This window comes from Gallinula chloropus (genome assembly GCF_964237585.1).
Source record: "Gallinula chloropus genome assembly, chromosome: 20".
NCBI classification, from domain to species: domain Eukaryota; kingdom Metazoa; phylum Chordata; class Aves; order Gruiformes; family Rallidae; genus Gallinula; species Gallinula chloropus.
Window position 1 is genome coordinate 6,721,379 of NC_140105.1, and position 15,868 is coordinate 6,737,246.

The 15,868-nt window shown below is 38.7% G+C and overlaps 1 protein-coding gene across 1 annotated transcript in view; it reads right to left on the minus strand.

Moving 5' to 3' along the window:
- Positions 1–15,868, minus strand: part of PITPNC1 (phosphatidylinositol transfer protein cytoplasmic 1) — a gene marked incomplete at its 5' end in the record, with an annotated part of 77,333 nt that overhangs the window by 33,545 nt on the left and 27,920 nt on the right. Inside the window, 3 exons of the mRNA XM_084273398.1 lie at positions 3,123–3,130; positions 3,570–3,658; positions 7,445–7,593. Of these exons, the coding sequence (XP_084129524.1) occupies positions 3,123–3,130; positions 3,570–3,658; positions 7,445–7,593 (246 nt within the window). The remainder of the gene's footprint in view (positions 1–3,122; positions 3,131–3,569; positions 3,659–7,444; positions 7,594–15,868) is intronic.

Below are 15,868 nucleotides of genomic sequence, written 5' to 3' on the forward strand. Positions count from 1 at the left end.
ACTATATCCCCATGCAGGTAAAGAAACTTAGTTCTCTCAATCCTTTTTCGTTTGGTTTGCAACAGAGACAGGTTTGCTTTCTAGTTAATTATTTCTAATCTAGCTGGACAACCTCAGAAAGCAAAATAAGAATGTCTCCTGAAAGGTCGTTCTTGTCCACATAGCTGAGAATAGCATAAATATTTTACACTGAAGATACATATTTACAAATATAGTGATAAGTGGGCACATGAGGGTTTGTTTGCAAGGCATGTCTCTATCCTCCAAGTGAAAAAGGCTCCAGCCTGTGACTAGCAAAGGAACTCTTTCTAAAAGAGAGCAGCTAGCAACACCCGTTCCCCAACAGCACGTGGAGCTTAAGGAGTATCCAAGTCCTGTAATCGCTCACAGAGCAGATCCTGAGGAGTTACTTCTATAGGGCTCCCTTTCAGCTCTATCCCAAATACAGTATCCCAAATTTATGAGCTTAACATCAACCTAGTCACAATATTAAATGAACTCATAAAGTTCAACATTTATTTTAGCAAGATATCTCTTCAAATTTTTAACTACAAGATCAAAACCAAAGCAAATCCTGTTCTAGGTTTAAGGGACACAATTCATAAGTAAGGGTTTGAACTTCCCAGGAGTATCTTCTTCTCTGAAGGGCACTCCCAGATCTGGATGACTTCCTTTGGCTTCAGCTTTGGAAGTATTTTTTTCCATTTCCTTCCCCCTCTCAATGTCAGCAGGAAGCTTGTGAAGATTAGCTCGAGCTTTGATACAGCATTTCTTGGGACATTACCTATGTCTCATCTTCCTGGTAGGAAATCTTTTGTACTGCAGTTCTAAGGAGGCCTCCTCCAGAAACAGCACAGGGTATGGTTCAAAGTACTCTCCTGACATTACAGTATTTCACATATTACACACCACAAAAGCATCACCAGTGCTACAGTTCTGTTAAGCTCATTATTGCTTTACATATTCTTAATATGGTTGTCGAGACTTGGTAGTAGCCCAAGCAGTCATCTCCTGCTGTTTGCTGTCAGCTGTAGGAGTTTGCTGTCTAACAAATCCCATTCCTTAAAGCAGATGCCATGAGAACTGGACCCAGATTATGGAGTTCTGTCATGACACTCCAATTTCCATTCCTGTTTTCATATACCCAATCACTCTTGGCTTTTTATACTACAATATCCTGGGAATTATTTTCAATACCTGCTGAGCCTTTTAGCTTAGAAGATGTCCAAATTTCAGATCCTTAAGAAGACTGTATTTATGAAATGTATTTATGAAATATTTTGCAGAAATACTGGATTGATTAAATTATTCTGCACTAAATCTCTGAATGCTCCTGCATGTGTTTGAACAGTTTCCCAGCAGCCTTATTTTGCAACTGAAGAACCTCAAGACTATTACCAAGATTCAGTCTGATGTTCACATCTTCTTCCAAGTCACTAATATACACTGAAATAACACTATTGACTCTTTAAGGCCCTTGCTCTTTATCTGGTACGGAATTTAAGAGCTTAAATTAGGTGTAATTATACTACATTGCAGTATGCACTTGACTCAATAAGATTGTGCTTTATTTATCCAATTATTGGCCTGCCTTTAGGATCAGTTTTTCTTGAAATGAGGCTCAGTTTAACTCTTAGGATGACCCACAGACTCTTAGGAGGGAATTTACTCTTTCAGAAAAGGGTTTCCAAGCTATTTTACACATTTTGGGCAATATCTGCAGGTTTATTCTTTCCTTCAGAATTCTCTAATGAATACAGAAGAGTAAAATTTAGAGAAATATTCCAGACAAGGAGAGGAATCGCTCCCAGTGGTATAGTCAACATTTTTGTTCTAGATTCAACATTTTGAGGCAAAGGCACTTTCTCTATTTCCCTTGAAGATAATTTCATCGTCTCCATTAAAATACATTATAGATTTTTTCTGAGTACAGTTTCCTTAGTCTCATCCCAATATTTCTACTTCTGTTTCCTTGCACCATGGAGAGTAATTAGTCCCCAACTCCCATAGGCAGTTATACTGTCACTTAGTGACTGTTTTGTCTACCTTCTGCATTTGCAGACCTGTTTGATTTTTCTTTACAAGTCTCTTCAGTCCTGCAATTGGTTTTGCTGATGTTCTTGAACATCTCCATAGTGGTATACCTTCTATGGACCTTCAGTGAAATGTGTTCCAGGTGTGGTCTCATCAGATTAGATACAGATCACTTCCTGATCAAATTCTATAACTACATTGTTCTTTGTTTTTTTTAATGTATTATATTTCAAACCCAGGCATGTATTTCTGTCTTGTACCACTCCTTTAACCATTCTTACACTTCTTGCTTTCTAGCCTTCAAATCTGAGCTACTAAATCCTTTTATTTTTACTCTTTCACATTTATCATATTAAAATCTTTTTTCTCTCTGTATTTCTTACTGGTTTTAAGAAGAAAATACATTAATATCTGAGTTCTAGAGTTAAGAAAAACAAGTGGATTATGTTTTATCTACAGTCAGAGGTTCCAAGTAAATCAAGGCAGGAGTTTCTGAAAGGTGCCTTCACCTGCAACTTCCTCAACATCTCCTCCTCATCTTCAGGTTGCTGAAAACTTACTGTATATAATTGAGGCCAGCACATTTAGAACAATTTTTCTCATGATTTATGTGCTATATTTTGCCTTAGCTCTGCTAGAGGGAATAGTTGATTTTTCTGGGCACCATGCCCAGATTATGTTTAATTTTGTCTACAGATTGTACAGTTTCCCAGATACTATACCAGAGATGCGCATTTTATAAGTTAATAAAACAATAAATAAAATAAAATCTGTTCTCATGTCTCCACGTAATAACTGGAACCTTAAAAGCCTTGTCCTGTTTCATAGAAGCTTCTCTTTGTTACAGTCAGTGACTAAAAATATATCAAATTATTTTGAAGTGATAAAAATAAGGTAAATAATTTATAGGATCTCCATAGAAACACTTAAAATATAACCTTAAGTTTCTTAAACAAATAGATAAAATAAAGTTCCACTATTGAATGCATTATGTATTAATTATATTAAGAAGGAATCAGTTCGGATTCCACTACTGTATTTCACATAATTATTCTATTTTTAGAATAAAAAGAGGAAGAAAAACTTACTGTGTATTCTGATTTCCAATTGTCCATTTGTAAAAAAAAAGAATGATGAGGGAAAAGAAAAAAAAAAGAAATGTGAAATAAAACAATGATGCAAGATCCTTACAGTAAACATACATTAATAATAAAAGAATTGTGTCAGATAATCTGTTGATTTATATTTTACTCAAGTCTATGGGACACTGAAGGGTAAAAGGCAGCACAGAATATAGGCACCTGGTGTTGTCTTTGCAGAAATAACATAGCTACAACACTCCAGTTTTTACCTATCCATGGTCTATATTTGTATCCTGATAACAGTCAACAGATGATAAAAAATACATGCAGTTCTACAGAAGCTGTTAGAGTAACTTGGCATCTGTGGCTCAGTATGTAACATGGAGCTTAACTGAAGATAAGCTAAACTAGCCAAAATCACAAGTGGATAATGATTTCTGCTTTGTTCCTTACCTGTGATTGTGTAAGGATAGTAATTCCAAGCCTTCTCTGTCACGTAAAATATTTTGGGAACCACTGCTCTAGCCCAGCTAGGCAGTTTGCTGAAAACAGAAAGAAAACAGAAAATTAGAATATGTTACAACTTGTGAGCATTGTGGGAAAGAAGGTACTTCAAAGGTGTTCAGAATGTGTCAGGAATTCCCCAGGACACAGCAATACCTAGGCCTCACCAGTATTTTCATTTCATGCCTACGCTTTCTGTCTCTGCTTTCTCCACAAGCACAAATAAAACTCAGTCTGTTTGTTCCCTGCTCAAAGTGAGCAACATAGTGCAGCTGCAATAGCCTCTGACCAGGTTTCAACTGAGGCTTCAGTGCAGGTTGCAAGGATTCTTGGCCTCAGACCTTTGGTCACAGCTGAATCCCAGCAGGTGGGACCAGATACAGGCAAGGTGTATCTGTGCCTCAGTGTCCCAAACCACAGGGAGGCACTCTCCAACAAGAGAGTCATGAATATATATGGGATTTCAGTCTGCTTCCATCCTCATCCCATTGCTTCTGAGAGATCATTCCTCCTTCCTCCATATTCTCTGCCACACACAAGCACGTTGCACTCGCCCTGCATGCTATTTCTCCCATGCTACCAATGAAGTCTTGAGTAGGAAGCTTTTATATTAGAATTAGCAGATCACTCCAAACACCTCTGTGAGGCTGGCAGGGGTATTAGTCTCTTTTTGCCGATGGGAAAAGTAAATTCTAAAAGCAAAGAGAATGAATGGAATGGATGTCATTGCCCAGAGCTCCATCTGTCAGGAGAACTTCCTAGTGCAGGAGTAGCACAGCAGTAGAGTAAGAAGTGAAAGACATGGATACAGCACATGGAAAGATAATTCAAGTGCAATTAAATAATGCTCTGGAAGAGTGGGAGTGTTGTCTTTACCATGGGTGGTAGAGAATGACACCATGGTGCCTCACTTCCAGAACTCTGATCACTCAGGGTACCAAACAAGTGAGGAACAACTACACCTTTCAAAAAGAAGCTGAGTTCAGGAGAATTCATCTTTTAACCCTTTCTTAATGACAGCAATTATAATCACCGAAGCTGCGGTAACAAAGATGCACGATGAGTCATGCAAAGGAAGGCAGACCTTAGGAGCCAACAACTATCACTGTACCTCAGAGAGGCAGGAAAATTGTATTAGTCTGGTGATGCATCGAGCAGATCACCCAGCCCAGGACTGAGCCTTTACTGAAGTAGGTGCTTTCAAACCTCAGTTTTCCAAGTGTAAATGTTTGAAAAAGTTACATTTAGATAACTGTGTGCAGAAAGTCAATTTTCAATATTAGTAAGTTTCTGAAGAAAGCACAGTTTGGATCATTAAGGCTTATTTACCATCATGTAGCTACACATAAATACTGTATTTTCCCCGAGGCAAAATGCAGATGTCAGTACATTATCCTAAGATTCAGCCAAGTGCATTGACTTCTGCTCTTTGATGACATTGCTCAAAACCAGCCTCTTCACAGAAACCTCTCGTGTACAGTTTTAAGCAGCATTTTACATACTGCATAACAGACTTTGCTGTATCAGATCTTTTGTTTATTTTCTCAGTCTCTGTCAGTGTCTTTGCATGACTCTCTCTGCTCCCCCCCTTACTCCTGCTAAATTTTACTCTGATGCTTTAATAACAAGTTCCAGAGGATGCAGACTTCCAGATTCTGAAACACTACTCCAGCAGGAGAGAAGAGTCCATAAACAATTCTGAATATAACCATGGCCTAAACCGACTCTAGAAAATTTTACTAGTAATGACTTTGTTAACACACAGCTCCTCGCTTGGCTCTTTTTCTGTTATTGTCATTTTTAGCATGTCTACCTATCTCCATTGGTACAGCACATCTCCAAACCAAATAACTGTATGAGCAAAGCACACACTGTATTTGGAGTAGACACACAAATTGTTCCAAGGGTCCATTCAGAAAAAGAAAATATTTCTATTTGTATCTGTGGATCCCATTCTCTTTTTTTTTTCTTTTTCAAATTTAATTTCTTCCTTCCCCAGATGAAGTTCAGTCTTTCAGCAAAAAGGGAGGAAGTGTTTCTTAAATGCATTCCAGCTGAAATCACTGGTAAGCAAGAAGATCCTCTGCAAGAATTAAAGTATTTTCAGGCAAGAAAAGGTAAATGAAAATATTGTACAAATATTTCCAAGAAACCATCACTGAATGGATAAGTTCGAACTTCAGGAGAGATCAGGCCAGAGCAAAATAAGTGAAGGAAAGCTAGCAAGTTTATGAGGGAGCTGGACCCTGGGAGACAAAAAGATGAGGGAGAGAACTGGTCTGGTGTAGGAGTCTGTTCATTAAGGAAGACAGGCAGAGTTTTCAGCACATCTTGGCTGGCAGCATGTCACCTTCAGTGATCTGACGTAATTCACCTTCACAAGTGTTCCAGAGAGATCCTGGCCTTCCAACAAAATGCACAGTTGCCTGAAAATCTGCCGATCCTTTCCACAAAGCTTTAATAAACTGTAATATCTGGGGGTATTGTGACACTAAAACCAGATTCAAAGAGCAAATCTGGTGATGATTACCAAGGAGTATTCATAATCATTAAACTCAAGGAGCCTGACTTCAAACATCCATCACAGCATTAGGTAAACTTCCCATGTTTTTGTAGGCACATAGATATCCTTTGCCAATGTTTGTACCTGTTTTTAGGTAAGAGTTTGTTCCATTGCCTGCACTACAGGCTTCCCAAGTACGCCTTGTACATGCTTTCAATCAGCCCAACGTGGTAATTCTGAATATGAGGGAAAGGATACATGAAGGAAAGAAATATCCAGAAACATTAAAACCCCCCAAACTTCTGGGAGCACTACACCAGGAACACATTTATTGATTTTTTCCCAAGTCTTGCATCTCGTCTGTGAGAGAACAGAGTTACAATCCCAACACTATTAAATGTTGGCAAGATATATATTACTGGGCTCGTGTGTGTGTCTGCATGCAACATTACTGGTGATTCAATTTCGCCTGAGTTAAGGTTAGATATGTCAGGACTGCAGTGGAGGAGTAACTTGCAACGTAGAAGCAATAGTTTCTGTACACCCCAGCTACAAAGTGCTGCAGAGCCTAAGTTTAATAAAATGGAATAGGCTTCAGGGAATAGAAAAACACCACAAAAGCAGCAATATTCAATTAGGTCAGCAGTAGAAAAACTGGGAACAGATTAAGCAATATATTTCATAGGACATACACAAAAAAATTTTAAAAAATACTTGAAAACATCTCCAGGCTTTAAGTGTGGAGGCACTGACCCTCAGCAGTATAAACTCACCAGAGGAGAACGCATTTAAGAAACGATGGAACTTCGGGGAAACAAAAGCAATTTTTTCCATCATGTCTTTAAGCCTATTATTTTCGTACAGAAGGTCACCATTGTGCAAGCCTGATGGTCATTCATGATGTTGATTAACTTTTTTGAGGAAAACCTCTTGTCACCAAGATTGGATATTTTGTGATGTTATTTTGAGGTGAGAAGCCCATATACTTTTGTGGTGGTTTGGTTTTGGGTTTTTTGGCTTCACCCTCTAACTTTGAAAAACAAAATTACAGTTAGCTGTAAAAGAAAACAGAAGTTCTGATGTTCAGTACATTCTTAATTTCAAGTTATGGTTCTTTCTCTTGGAGAAGATGCTCTAGAAGTGACAACTAATTCCCCTCTTTCAAGCCACTCATCTATCCCACCTGCCACAAAGGTACCACAAAGCAGCATGCGCTCATGGAAAACGTTCTGCTTGAAACAGAAAGGCAATTGCCTGGAAGCATTATTCCTTGCAAATTTTTATTAGAGCCCATGCTGAGAGAGACTTTTATTGCACTTGCCTGTTGAGATAGACACGTTTCTCTGTTAGCTGCCCATTGCCGTGGTTTGGGTCTTCATAGGGTTCATTCTGCACCACTTCCACACCTTCGCCTCGGTCGCTCTGCTCATGGCTGTGCTTGCTTATCATGTACAGTTGTCCAATTCTGTACTGCAAAGCAAAATCAAGAGCAATGTTTTAGCTTTATGTAACATATGTATATTCCAAAGCTGGTATCACACATGGTATGGTGGTATGAGCAAGTAAAAGGTAGTTCAAGGGTGAAAAATCAGGTTTTTGCAGCTTCAACCTAGGAGTTGAGGTCTTCCCATTATCTTTTTAATTCCAGGGCATCACTTGTTGAAAAAAGTAACAAAACCCATGTATATATGTAAAGAATCAGGCCAGTCCTTTATTTTCAGACTGTATTTGTAAATATATAAGTTAAGAATAAATAAAAATTGACCTACTGCTTCCACATGCTGACATGCAAGGGGATTTTAACCAGCAAGCGTGCTCTAAACATTTTATGAGACACAGGATTCTCCTGTCATGTCAACAAGAAGCCAAATAATGAAGCTGTGCAAAGAGATTCAGGGGAACTACTGCTGATTCACAAAACTAGGAGTGGCAGCACCTCAGAAAAACTCATGCAGACTCTGAGTCCTTGGAAGGAGAAGTTTGAGACAAACAATTTGGCAATATTATTGAAGTTAATTCAAGCACTTAAATGATACTTTTCCTATAGGCTCTTGAGTTACCTGGGAAGCCAAAACCCAGGAGGGTTAACCCAACATTGCTATCACAGAAAAATAAATGGTTGTGCTGGCAACTGATTGTTCTCTCAGCATGTCTGCATCCACACCAAGGCTTTTGCCTCCGGAGAAATATTGACAAAACGTACACCCCGAACCTTCACTAGCAAAGATTTTAGAGTAAAACTGTACTTTTCCATTCAGTTTCTGGCCTGAGATTTCTTTCTCACTTAAGTACTTTCCATGTTCTCAGTATCACAGTTCTTGTACAAAAGCGGTTTTGGACCTATCCAGTTTTCTCCATTTGGATCCCCTTCCCCTCCAAAGTAATTTATTTAAGCATATACATGCTGATCACTTCAATCACATCAATCACTTCAGATACAAAGAACAACCTGTTAATTTAGAGAATGGCTGAGCTACTATACAAGCTGCCAAGTACTAGCTCAGCATATGCAAACAAAAGCATAGTGACAGTCTGACCTCAGAAAAACTCCATGAGATTCTTGCGGTTATTGCACACTATAAACAGCAATCCTATCACATCATTTAAAAAGCCCCAAAAGCCCAAATCAAAAGAGCAATTAGCTGGGGAAAAAAAAAACCCAAAACATTACAGACATTATTAAGAGCTGCCAATAAGACAGTCTTACTAAAGAAAATGATAGGAGTAAGATCTTGGAGGGCTCCCTACGGCGGTTGCTGAAGAACATCCCCCTGCAGCAGGCAGGTCTCAAGAAGGTAAGAAATTTAGAACTTGCATCTTGCAGCATCACTCGCTTAGGGGACAGGGATTTCCCCCTCCCAGCACTGAACAGACATCCCCTGACATTTGAAATGGACCCTTGGAACATTTAGGAAGAAACCAAAGCCAACAGTAAATCTCTACATAAAGGCTAGCTATGCAGCTGAAAGGTGCCTGGCACTTTCAGTGTTGGCACATAATGGTTCTTCTCCTTTCCCTTCTCCATCAGTGAGAACTGATGACCTTTTAAAATCAGAATGGTCATTCTTTCTTTTTATATTGTGTATAACTTTGGAGTACCTATGATCTCACTATATAGAAATGTTCCTAAACCCTAATAACACTCTTTAAACAATCTGACACAACTATGTCCTGCCTATACATTCACCTTTCTCATCTCTGGTACTTCTTTCACACAAAATAGCCCCATTTAAGAGATAAAACCTAAAATTATTTTTCTTGCTAATCCAGTTCTCTACCTTAGTCTCCTCTGTCTCATCATTTTGAAACATTTTGTCCCAATGTTCAGGGCTCAGAAGCACTGTAGTCCTCACAAACACCTTTTATCTGTCTTTCACATCAACAATAAATGAATGCACAGGTACACACGCAAGGCAAACTTTGTGGACAGAGGTAGTATATTTTATTTGATCAACTAGTACAGCTGGAAAAAAGCACTTTCTGGTACATGAGACTCTTCCTCATGTCTGAAATCAAAGCAACATACTTCAAAGCTGAACACAAGTTGAGAAAAAATGCTTTCCCTTTAATTAGATATGTATCAATTAGACCACCTGAGAGTAAAGATGCTTACTGCCTGTGGAGTGATAAGGGTGTTAGAAAAGAGGAGAAGTGATAAGGTGCTTATCTTCTAATGGAAAGAAAGAGAGGAGTAATTTATAGCCCGTGGAACATGAACAGGTTAGGTGAGGAGAAGAGAGAGGAATTACAATTTGCCATAAAGCCAATATTTCTATTGAGATCCCTATTGACATTTTTGTTATCCCACAAAGTTACGACTTTTAGTTGCCATGGTCATCTCTTGAAAGCATTTCATGATTGCACATACCACTGCGTGCTTTTATTTCCTACTTCCATGCAGTCCTCTGCAATTTTCTTTCAGGTTTAATGGTTAAATATGGACCTTTTGGTTTCTGCTGGGGATATTGGCTCAGAAACATCAAGATGAATGTACACTCACACGAACACCTGACAATGGGTCATTCATTTGCCCCAGCATCATGAATTGGAGACCTGTAACACCACCACATACTTTGCCATCAGAGATTGTTGTTCTTTCATGGACCCAAGTGCCATAAAATCCTAGCAAAGCCTCAAATGACAAAGAGCAGCTAAGCTGCATACCCACTGCACTCTTCAGATGATCAGTGCTGTCAGGCAGAAATTGCTTTACAGATGTTGCACAGCCAGTGCTTAGAGAAAGGCTCTGCTTCTCCAGTGAGACTCAAAATCACAGACACTGCAATCCTGCCCAAGAGCTCACAGAAGGTATTCAAGGCAGCTCAGCATGATGCCTCTCACTGCGGAGATTTTGAAAACAGAAGGCACCACAAATGGTGCTGGACAGCTCTTCTGTAGCACCCCTACTGCTCCTTGCCTCTCCCCAGGCAATGACTTTCCATACCTATGGATCTGACACCAGTTGACTGCAAATATTCCCCTTTCATGACTATTGCAATGACTATGTAGCTTCTGCTAGAAAGCAGCTGTGTTCTGCAGAAGAAATACACTTTTACATGTACTAAGTAGCTAACTTAGCTCCTTCATGTGCTATCATTTTTTTCTGGTTTATAAAACCAACTTCCAGAATTAAAGAACTTTACCAGAGAGCATGACTAGTATTCCAGCTAAAATAATTTCTCTAAAGTGTATGTTTATATTTAAATGAATAAAATCCAAAGCAAAGATGTGTCTTTTAGAACTTGCTGAATTTTAAATGCCTGAAAAAAAAAAAAGTCATGGCTTTTTTAAAGTTTCTATGGATATTCGGGAGAAATAGAATTCAGTAAACATTTTACAGCAGCAAATACTACTCAGGATTTCTGCAAGAGTAAACTGATGTGCCACTATTATTTCTGTTGCCCTATCACAATCTGAATCTCTGTGGTGTTAGCTGTAAGATAATTTTCCAAGACCGTATACTGTTTTGATGATGTCAGTAAGATGTCACACACTGGCACATGATCTGAATTTGGCTCTGGAGAAAAACTGTTTGCTTGAAAACACTTCAGTTTGATAAGGGAAAACGTCATCAAAGGAAGAACCTCAACAAACAAGTGCACTGAATGTGGAGATTTCTGAAGATATTGCCAGGTAGATTCTGTAGTAGACTTGATGCTTCTCAGCTCCTAATGAGCTAGACGTTGTCTCAGTGGTGACCTCTCTTTCCCTTCCACAGGCAGATGGTGTTTGCCTGTTGGGAGTTTAGTCACTCAAGGAACAAGGTTTCGGCTAGCAGCAGCATAATGATGGTCAATTTCATTTTGTTTAGACTAAGTGAGACCAGAATAATTTTTTTTATGTTCTTGAAAGTGCAGGGGAAAAAATGAGGGGCATCCACCCTACACATCTTCCATTTGCAGAACTTCTATTGTCTTCAGCAGAAGCTGCACAAGAAATCCTTGTACAAACATGCTTGATTTTTTTTCAGCCTGATTATTGCTCAGGTTTTGAGCTCCTACTGGTCTCAGTGTAAAACCTTTCAAACTTCACGTTACTTTTTAGTAACATTCTCTCAAAGTGGCAATTCTGCCAAGCTATCCATAATCTGAAAGTTTTATATAGTCTTTGAAGTTCTTATCTTGAATGCTCACAGAAAATGTAACAGAGTTATTATTGGCTTCATCTTATATGGCAATTCTCATATTCAAAAGAACTGTTCAACCCTTTAATCTACATTGACTTTTCTATAGCTAGATTAAACCATCAGGGATGGTGGTGCCATTTCAATTTATGCAACTTCTTGTTCTAAGTAGCAAGATCCCTCCCTGCAGTTAGAAGCTGGAATCCAGATGATGCTGAATGTCTTTTATACCTACTAAAGGTAACGGTTGTTCAACACACTGCTTTTTAACAATGGAAAGTATTTCTCACACAGTGATTCATACTACAACATGCCAGGGGGTTCCAGTCCTGTCCTCAGAAATTGCAACGGTAAAACAGAAAAAAAGAACAAAAATCAGCAACAATGAAACAGAAACTGATCTGTGCTCGTGTACAAATGTGTTCCTTTGCAGAGGCAGCTACCAAAGGCAAAATCCATTGGTGGCAACAGACGTTCTGTCATTGAGCTGAATTTACTGAAGATGTACTTTGAGAAAGAAAATAAAATGAATCAACTCCGTCATCAGTCGTATCTGCCTATCTACACTGAATCAAAGGACAATGGTTATGGCAAAAGAGTCCTAATTTGATTAAGGAATTCTGATTTATATAAGGCTCATTAAAGCAACCTTAAAACTGCCTGATATGTTTCTGATTTATTTTCTGGTTATGGTGTTTGGTGTGCTCCTTGGTGAATACGCCCCAAGACTTCTTTTTTTTTTTAACTAAAAATATTAATAGGAATATTATTTAGCACTTGTATAATATTTTCCATGTTTAGAATGATTTAAAACAAATTTTAATTATTCTTCAAAGCACCTCCAAGCCAAGCATGGTGATGCCCAAGTAAGTTATTGGTCCAAACATACATAGTCTGCCACTCCAAGCAATTTCTTAACAGCAATTTTACACAGGTATTTTATGTCTGGAATAAGTTGTTGGAAAATGTACTTGCTTGGGTAACTGTCTGTCTTTAGGAGGACACATGGAAGTTTCCTACTGGGTGTTTTGTTTTGATGTCAGATGTTTTGTTTTCAGGTCTTGATGGAGACCTAAGCACCACACTGCCATAAAATTTTACAGTCAGATATTAAAAAATGGGCAAAGAAAGCATTATCCTTTTTTAAATATTTAATTGAAACAAATTAAAATAATACCTTAAAAAAAGATGTCTGTGATAGAACACGGAATTAAACCTCAGTCTAGTGATTTCCAGCTCAGTGCTTTTTCCACACGACACACCGGTAATTTTTTTTACATTCTAAACAGTAATTACTTGAACAGAAGTGGTTTCTCTTATCTCACTCACTGACTATAAATCCTTCATGTTGTTATCAGACATCAGTCCATCTGCCTCCTGAAATGGGTGAAGCCCGATGCATCCTCACACTCAGCTGGAGAGCCCTCACACGTGGCAATCACACCACCAGCAGACAGAGCACCACGGTCATCCCATCATGCAGACTCAGAGCTATTGAGAATAACTCAAGAAAATCTTTCCCATGACACTATCTCCAGGTTCTGACAAAGGTGATTTGTTTTCCTTGTTATTAACATTCCTAGATTGCTTTTAACTAGCACAGAGGAATGTACAAGGAGCTCATGATTGATGTTCATGTAGCAGTGGATTTGCATTGGCTCCTATCTGGCTTGCTCTTTGAATTAGACTTTTTGTTTTGATTTTGTTTTGGTTTTGTTTCAGTTGGACTTCTGGCTCTCAGAAATACTACTACTCTGGAAACAATAGAAGTGAATATATCTCCTGCCTGACAGCATACATCAACCATCACCTCAAGCTTTTACTGCAGGGCATTTCTATAGAGGGAAATTAGTCAGACTTGTAATCACTGCAGAGTTAAACAACTTTTTGCCACTGAAATAATGGTTCTCTTTGCCTAGATAGCAGTGTCCAAGAAGAAAACAAACTCACTGTGAATTTGAACTTGGAAGCCTCTCTTATGTAGCACAGCTTAGGAGTGTGAAGGTAGCAGTTTATATTTGCAAAGCAGTGACTTTCCCGGTAAAAGAACTACATTGTGGGCTAAGGTCATGTGAAAGGAGTACTGCTGGTTCTGACTGCTGGGAAAATCTGCAAGGAAAGCACAAACAGTAAACAGAGGACACAGAAAGGGTGTGTTCTTATAGCCCAGCACAGTGCCTAGCAGAGATACCCGGGCTCCCACTGGACTGATACTGAATTTCCTCCCTTTAGCCTGGCTGAGTCCAGTGTTGAGTCTGCACCGCTACGAGCTACGATGCTTAGAGCAAACTGGGCAACTCAGCACTGCTTTCCCTTTGCCATGCAGAAATATCCTAGCTGCAAAGAAGATTTTACGAACTTTGTTTTAAAATGACTGTTCCTGAGGCACGAACACCAGAAAATAGCTCCCAAAGCAAAGGTAGCTCTCTAAATTACTGTCTTCACAAGCAAATCTCTTCTTACCTATAGAACAGATCACCCAACCTTCTGAAACATTAGAAGGACCAAGTTGTTACAAGAAGGAATACCACCAAAAATCTGCACTACTGATGGTACCTAATTACAGAGCAGCACTGAGGTGCCCCAGCTGAGTGCCATATTTCCAAGTTTCATTTTATTCTGGGTTGAAACCCACTAGAGGGGTAGTTTGTCTTGAAAGTCAGTTGTAGAAAGCATCTGAATTGAACAATGCAACACAGGAAAAGCCAGCAATGAGAAAAAAGGGCACAGCAGAATGAGAAGGCATATGAGAAATCAAGATGGTAACCACTAACAACCAGTGGGAGAAATATCAGATGAAAGAGAATTAATGTTAAATATTTCAAAGGGCTATTTTGTCTGATGATTTTATGTGATTAATGACATTACTGCTCAGGATAGTAATCTGTGTCAAACCTCCTACACCAACTGAATAGTAAAGATTAAATTTCTGGCAAAATGCTGTCCCTATTATAGGATGTACATCAGTTCATCACAGTAGAAACGAGGGAACTGACCTTGCCTGTGTAGTAATTTGCCAGTCTTGTAGTCCTTAGCCTACATTAAAGCAAAGATAGGAGAACACAAAATGAGCTGTCAGGAAGGCAACAGCACTTTCTGAACTAGTATACAATAGATGGCTTAAAGCCATTTCATTTAAAAATCCAGCTAGGTGAACAAAGTGTATAGAAAGCTTTAGCAGGAAGGCTATAATAACAACTATAACCATCTAGGTCCTAAAATTTGAATGCAAATGTGATGCACTGTTGTGATCTGAGGCCCCAGAAAACAGTACAAGTCATTGGGTGGTATAAATGTCATTTACCCAAGTAATATATAAAGAACCGGACTAGTTAAATTTTAGAGCTGAACTGGAAATTTCTCTTTCAAGTAGTTCCTGCACACATCTGTGATTCACAATGCTCCACACAGCTGCTGGCTTGATCAGCAGTCTTCTTCAGTGCTGCCTACTGTTCATGTTCACTGTTCCTGTTCATGGGAACAGGAATTTTGTCACAAACAAACAATTGCAGAAGAACAGTTGACTTCTGCACGCTGTGAAGTGCGTTTCTTACCGCTGTCATGTTTGCTTTGCCTTTGCAAGGAAGAAATTACATGCTTAAGATATTTTATATGTTTAAATTTGACAGTTCAGCAACAACACATTGGATATTCAGAAAGACAGTATCCTCCTCTGGTATTTTCAGCTAAAGAAACATGCCCCACTCTAAATTTCTCCTGGCACATCATGCTTACAACCTGAGTGATACTGAAATCAAGAGCAGGGCCAGATCTGTGGTTAATAGGTGTGCAATGAAAATTAAAATAAATTAAAATTAAGTTGGAAATTTTCAGCATTCATGCAAATGTTTTCCCCAATATAGCTCCTGTCCTGTCCAAACGGTAGTGATTTTATGGTGGTACACCAGCTGTGCTATTGAAAAGAGCCAGCTGTTTATCCTGAGCCTACAAGCTCACACAATTTTTAAGAATCATTTTTTTTAACAACATTTTACAGTGAGTCATCTGGTTAGAATTTTCAACTGTTTACACTATGTACTTTTTACATAAATACCCATAATATTCCATTCTTTCGATTTATGAAGATACATCCATTTCCTACAAAGGATGCAGATAAATTTC